The sequence below is a fragment of the Mesoplodon mirus genome, assembly GCF_964341445.2.
Source record: "Mesoplodon mirus genome assembly, chromosome: 15".
NCBI lineage: Eukaryota > Metazoa > Chordata > Mammalia > Artiodactyla > Ziphiidae > Mesoplodon > Mesoplodon mirus.
In genome coordinates this window covers 43,161,321-43,167,686 of record NC_138991.1, presented here as the reverse complement: position 1 = coordinate 43,167,686, position 6,366 = coordinate 43,161,321, and the positions used below count along the sequence as shown (strand labels likewise).

The 6,366-nt window shown below is 54.9% G+C and overlaps 1 protein-coding gene across 1 annotated transcript; it reads right to left on the bottom strand.

Moving 5' to 3' along the window:
* Window positions 1-1,240: 1,240 nt before the first annotated feature.
* BCL7C (BAF chromatin remodeling complex subunit BCL7C) lies at window positions 1,241-5,127 on the bottom strand. The gene is made up of 6 exons (XM_082643578.1): window positions 4,852-5,127; window positions 4,219-4,297; window positions 3,776-3,884; window positions 3,521-3,682; window positions 1,988-2,073; window positions 1,241-1,436 (listed from the first exon to the last, which is right to left on the bottom strand). Exons 1-6 carry the CDS (start codon window positions 4,941-4,943, stop codon window positions 1,311-1,313), a joined length of 654 nt encoding a protein of 217 aa, XP_082499704.1. The 5' UTR covers window positions 4,944-5,127; the 3' UTR covers window positions 1,241-1,310.
* Window positions 5,128-6,366: the final 1,239 nt, after the last annotated feature.

The following is a 6,366-nucleotide window of genomic DNA, read 5'->3' as shown; positions in this document are numbered from 1 at the left end:
GAAATGAATGTACCACATCACTGCACACCTGGCTCCCCTGGCCAACCTGGCTCAAATATTAGTACTGAAGCTGCTGTCAGGAAACACCCTGAATATTTTTTAAAGTTCTTTAAAGTTTCAATTTGGTCTTCTCTGAACCTCAGTCTCTTCCTTTGTTAAAAATAAAAATAGGAAAAAAAATAAAAATAAAAATAGGGCTAATACACCTGACTCTGACTCTCTTGCAGGCACAAGAGTGAAGGTACCCTTATATTATTTGAAGTTTCCCACAACCCACTGCAGCAGATGAGGCCTAGTTATTGTCCCCGTTGCTCAGATGAACAAACTAAGGCTCAGAGAGGGGAAACAACCAGCACAGAGCCACACAGCTAGTGAGTAACAGAGCCAGGACTTTAACCAGGACTTCTGACTTCAGATCTACCACACTGAGGTACATGTCTCAGAGTCAAGCTTGTGTGCCACCTACTCAGAGAAGCCTTCCTGGAGAGCCTCAGCCCATTAATTAATTCATTCATTCACCAAACAATTGCTATGATTGCTCTATGCCTAGTGTGCTGCTAGGCAAGGCTGGGACCAAGTTCTGCTCTCAGGAGCCCGCAGCCTAGTGGATGAGATAGACATACAAACCAACCATCCCCAAACAGCCTGATAAATGCTGAGACAAAGGGAAAGAAGCACACGGGGTTGTAGGAGCCCGAAGGGGAGAAACTCACTGAACCTGGGGAAGGCTTCCTGGAGAAGGTAGTGACTGAGCCGAAGACAAGCAAGATTCAACCAGAAGTGTGGGCAGGGGTTCCAGTGGAGGAATGGCTAAGCAGAGGCAGGGAGGAATGATGCTGTAGCTTCCTGAGGGCAGGGAATGGGTTGGGTCATCCCAGGCCCCAAAGTCTCTCTGGGCTTCTGTGTTCCTGTGTGTGAATGGGAATCACAGGCCTGGCTGTCCAGAGCTTTGGTAATTGCGGGGCCCAGGGGAGGACTGAGCAGAAAGAAAAGGGGTCCTGGGATTACCAGAGCAGGAGGGCTGAAGGAAGGGTCAAAGGTAAGGGGGACAGGACAGGGTGGAGGGAGTGCTGGGGAGGCAGGGTCCTAGCTCAAACCCCTCTTCCATGTCTGACTCAGGGTGTGACTACAGGTAGGTCCTCTCAGAGCCTCAGTGACCCCATCTGAGAAATGGAGCGTGAGACAAAACTGTCTCCAAAGACCCTCCCCAGCCCTGACGGGGAAATGACATGACACAAAATTACAAAAGGGTCTTTATTTGTAAAAAGCCAAAGGGACCCCTGGGGCAACAGGACAGGCAGGCCGGCTTCTCAGGGGTCAGGGGCATTTGGGCAGATGCGCTTGAGTGGGGGGGCGCCCTCCGAGTCCTCTGTATCACCCTGGGCTGCCTCGGGGACAGGTGGCACTGGCTCAAAGACGGGGTAAGCTTCAGGGGCCTGGAGAGGAAGGGTGGACAGGCATGAGCTCCACCCAAACCCAGGAGTGCAGCCTCCTAGCCTATGCCTTCTCGAAAGCCTCCACTCCACTCCCCTCCCGGACCCGGGAGTCTAGCCCAGGGCCAGGGCCCCAGGACGCAGATTAAGTAGGGCGCCGGAAACAACAACAACACCATTTGGGGGAAAGAAGCTGATATTTGATATTTCTCGAAAACGTATCACGGTAGTCCTTGTGGGAAAAGTCAGAAGTTTGTGGGGGACTTTCTTAAGCTAATTACATACTTAGGATTAAAAAAAAAATACTTGGAGGTGCACCATGATCTTTTCAGGCTTTTAATGGTCTCAAATCAGCCCCAATCCAGCCCGCAGGATTTTGTTTCTAAAACACCCTTTTCTTTTCAGTCCCAAGAACCCAGCCTTATAGCCTTTAGCTGTGTCCAAGGTCTACATTTCCCACCTGGACCTCAAGAGTGCAGCCCCCAAGGCTTTGGCTACCCCAGAGCCCCCATTCCCTCTAAGACCTGGGAGTCCAGCCTCCTGGCCACTCTCACCTCAGCCTCCAGCAATTCTGGAACAGGCTCCTCCTTGGTCAGCATTGGAGGTTCATCGGTGCTGCCCGCAGTTATGCCCCCAGGATCTGAAACATGAGATTAACAGGTGTTCCCTGAGCAGCTGCTCTGTGCCACAGCACAGACCAAGAGGGAAACACACCAATCACATAAGCCCGCGGGCTGTGGGAGCACTGAGTGGGGAGCCAGTCACCTGGCTGCAACCCAGGAAGAAAACACAGGAAGGACATTTAGGTGGGATCTTGACGGGTGAGTAGATTTGATCAGGCAGACAAATGGGGAGCTGGAGTACATTTCAGGCAGAGGGAACAGAAGCTTGGCAAGCCCAGATTCTGGGGTTGGACTGCCTGGGTTCGAATCCTGACCCTGGGCAAGTGACTTAATTGCTCTAAGCCTGTTCTCCCCACCTGTAAAATGGAGATGATTACAGTAATTACCACATAAGACTGTTGTTAAGAATTAGATAACACAGGAAAAGCCATTAGTACAGTGCCCCCCACACAGGAAGTGCTCGAGAAATGCCAATTATTGTTTTTATATTAGTAAAGGTACACAAGCGTGTGATATGATCTAGACAACACGGAACACAGGCCCAAGCCATGGTGTTCTTGAAAGGGAACAATGAGGTCAGCAGGGGACAGTTCACGAAGGGCCCGGAGTGCCAGGCTGAGAAGTCAAAGGTCACAGGCAGCCACTGAAGGCTTTGAAGCAGGAAAATGACCTCGTCAACCTTGTGCTCTGGTAGCTGTGTGGGTCCAACTGGAAGAGAAGAGACCCAGGAGGAGGCTGGAGCTAGGTGCGGGTGAGAGAGATGACAGAGCCTGGGAAGGCAGACACATTGGGGAGGTGAATCTGACCAGATAGGGGATTGACTCTATGGGAAGAAAGAGGAGCTGAGGAGGACTCATACCCCAGATCCTGGCTCACTAGCTGTGTGAGCTTGGGCAACTTACTGAACCTCTCTGGGTTTCGGTTTCTCATCTATAAATGGAGATCATAACCCTCACAGGGTTGTTGTAAGGATTAAATGAGATAAAACATGGAAAGTGCTTAGAAGGGTGCCTGGCACACAGTAAGAGCTCAATAAGTATTAGCTGTTATTATCACTTATTATTAATCACTCTTACGATTATCACGATTACTTATTCCTTAGCAAATATTTATTGAGCATCTACTATGTGTTCCATGGTGTTCTGAGGATACAGCAGTGAACAAGATTGATATGGGCCCAACATTCAGGAAGTGGGAGTGGCAGAGAAAGATACTTAACTAGTAAAAAGCTAAATTTACATGAAAACCTCAGACAGTGCTAAGTTATCCACAGATGCTAAGAAGCCAGGGGAAGGAGAAAGATAGTCCCTAGAGGAAGGGTGGTGACTTTCCACAGGACTCAGGGAAGGCCTCCCAAGGAGGCAACACAGGAGGGGGGAGCAGGTCGAGGGGTAAGCTGGTGGCTTCGACCTTGGAGAGAACAAGATTCAGAAGAGAGGGCTCCTGGGAGGCACCTGGTCCTACCTCTCTCCTGGCCCAGCTGTGGGGGCTGAGCATCCTCCGGGACCCCTTCCGGTGGTCCAGCAGGTGACACAGGGCGGCTGGGCTGGGGGGTGCCCCCAGGGCTGGGATCGGTGCCCTTTTGCAGGGAGCCTTCCGAATGGAAACTCTGGTTACTGTTCTCATCTGTGGGAGCAAAAGCCAAAAGGGTTGGGCCTGAGGCCTCCAGCCCCCTCCCTCAATCCCCACAGCCCCCCACATCTCAGCATCCCTACATACCATTGAGATCGAGCAGGATGAGAGGGCCACCCCCTCGGGGACTGGCACCCCTGCCCCTCCGCTCCCGGCCTCGGGATCTCTCTGCCCCGCCACCTGCCCTCCGTCGCTCCTGGGGGTTAGAGGGCTAAGGGTCAGAGTCAGCTTTCTAGTTAGCACTTGCAAAGCCCCCACTGTACAAATAAGGAAACTGAGGCACAGAGAAGCAGAAGGCCCTGCATGAGGGGACAGGTTGTGCACACTGGGTTAGGTCTTGAACTGGGGTGGGGGGGAGCGGGGTCCGGTGTGGGGGGAGGGGGAAGAGGCGGAGTTACTACTAATTGTTAACATCTGTCCGGGCTCCTGCATTTGAGGTCTGAGTGCGGACTGGAGGTGGAGGCCAGGGTGGGGAGGGGCATGCCTGAGGCTGCACAGAGGAAGGGCCTGGTGTGGGAGAACTTGCTCACCTCCTCCTGGGGGTCCACCACTGGCACCCACTTGAAGATACGAAGGGAAGTGTCGCCCACAGTCACCCAGCGCTTCTCCCTGTGGGACGGTGGGGGGACTGGGTCAGAGAGGCCTGAGGAGAGAGCCACCCCAGGAGCTGGACACATCTGGGGATACCTATAGAGGTGGTGGTGGTGCCGGAGGGAAGGGGCAGTTTTGCTAATGGGACATAGTTAGAGGGAGAAACCCTGCAGACCCGAGGGTATATAGATGGGGGGGTGCCTCTAGAGAGCGAGTGTGACTTGGGGTCATGGCTCTGCAGACCCCTGGGGTATATACGTGGAGAGCGCGACTATGGGCCGGGCTGGGGACCAAAGCAATGAAGATCACTCTGCATACTTGCGAAAGGAGTGTCAAAGCTTCAGGGGGCGGGGCATAAATGGGGGCTCCAGCCTTGGGAGGGCGGCGCTGGTGAACACGCTTTGTAGACCCCAGGGTGTAGCCAGGAGAAGGAAGGTAGAGCCCTGCAGATCCAGGGCGCAGCTGGGAGGCACACCTAACACCTGGGGGCCACAGCTGGCGAAGGGGGGTAGACGTATCTGGGGGAGGAGTGGCCCATCGTGTCCCGTCCCTGGCCCCGGGGCAGTGCTCACCATCTCCGGACCTTCTCGATGGTCGCCATCACCTTCTTGATGTCATCCTTGGCCCGGCTCCGGGTCTCGGCCCGCACGGTCCGGCCGGCCATGCTGGCGGGACTGGGGCCGAGGCCGAGCCCGCGGCTGGGCCGCCTCCCGTCCGGCTGGCTCAGGCTCGGCGCCAGGCCGGGGCGCCACTCTCTCGGCCTGTCGTCTCTCCGGGAGTTGGCCGCGCCCTCCCTCGCTCCCCAAGGCTTCCGCGAGTCCCCGCCCCGCTTCCTGCCGCCGCGCCCCGCCCCGGCCCGTCCCCGGAGCGGCCGGGCAGCGCGGGCGGCCAGAGCCCAGGCCTGGAAGCCGGCCGACCCCGCCCTGACCGGGCCCGCCCCCCCGGGGCACCCGGACGAGCAGCGCCCCCTGCCCGCCGCCGAGAGGCAGGTTGGGAGCCGCTGGGCGACTGGACGCGCGCGGTGGGGCTGCGGCCTTGCGTTCAGACCACGTAGGCGCCAGGGGGCGCGAGAGGGTGTGTGTCCTGTGTGCTACCGCTGCTCGTGGGGGCGTCCCTGGAACGGGGTGTGTGTGTGTGCGCGTGTGCGTGTGCATGGGTGTGTGTCCCCCTCGCCAGGCTATCTGGTTCTACACTGTTCAACTACTCATTCATTCAACGGTCTATTGACTGAGTGCCAGTTACGTGCCAGACACTGAAAATATGACTGACTCTCCACCCACCAGAATGGCTAAAGTGAGAATGACGGACCCTACCAAGTGGAGGCGAAGAAGTAGAGCAACTGGATCCCTCATATTTCTGGGGGAGTGTAAATTGGTAGAGACACTTTGGAAAGCTGGCGGTTTTCGAGTGAAACTCTATGATCCAGCAGTTCCACTCCTAGGTCGTTAACACCCAACAGAAATGCGTGGGTATCAGAACCAAGGGGTCTGTACTGGAATGTTCATAGCTCTATTCATAATAGCCTCAGACTGGAAACAACCCATCGACAGGGGAGTGCAAAATGATTGTAGCCTGTTCAAACCATGGAGGACACAGCAAGGAGAGTGATGTCCTGCTACCCCCAACAACTGGGACAAGTCTCATGAAAGAAGTCAGATACAGCACTACATACTGTATGATTCCATTTATATAAGGTTCAAAGCAGGCAAAACCGGGCTTCCCTGGTGGCGCAGTGGTTAAGAATCCGCCTGTCAATTCAGGGGACACGGGTTCGAGCCCTGGTCGGGGAAGGTCCCACATGCTGCAGAGCAACTGAATCTGTGCACCACAACTGCTGAGCCTGCGCTATAGAGCCCAAGAGCCACAACTACTCAAGCCTGTGCCCCTGGAGCCTGTGCTTCGAAACGGGAGAGGCCACCACAATGAGAAGCCTGCACACCGCAACAAAGAGTAGCCCCCGCTCACCGCAACTAAAGAAAGCCTGCGGCACAGCAATGAAGACCAAACGCAGCCAAAAATAAATAAATATATAAATTGGAAAAAAAACAGACGAAACCAAGTAATGTTGTGAGAAATCAGAATAATGG

What these genes read in the sequence shown, in the direction of transcription:
- BCL7C (XM_082643578.1), bottom strand. Translation starts at nt 4,943, where the DNA reads ATGGCCGGCCGGACCGTGCGGGCCGAGACCCGGAGCCGGGCCAAGGAT. An exon ending in TGGTGGACCCCCAGGAGGAG is followed by an intron (nt 3,885 to 4,218) that starts GTGAGCAAGTTC and finishes TCTAACCCCCAG; the next exon opens with GAGCGACGGAGGGCAGGTGG. An exon ending in CATCCTGCTCGATCTCAATG is followed by an intron (nt 3,683 to 3,775) that starts GTATGTAGGGAT and finishes TTGCTCCCACAG; the next exon opens with ATGAGAACAGTAACCAGAGT.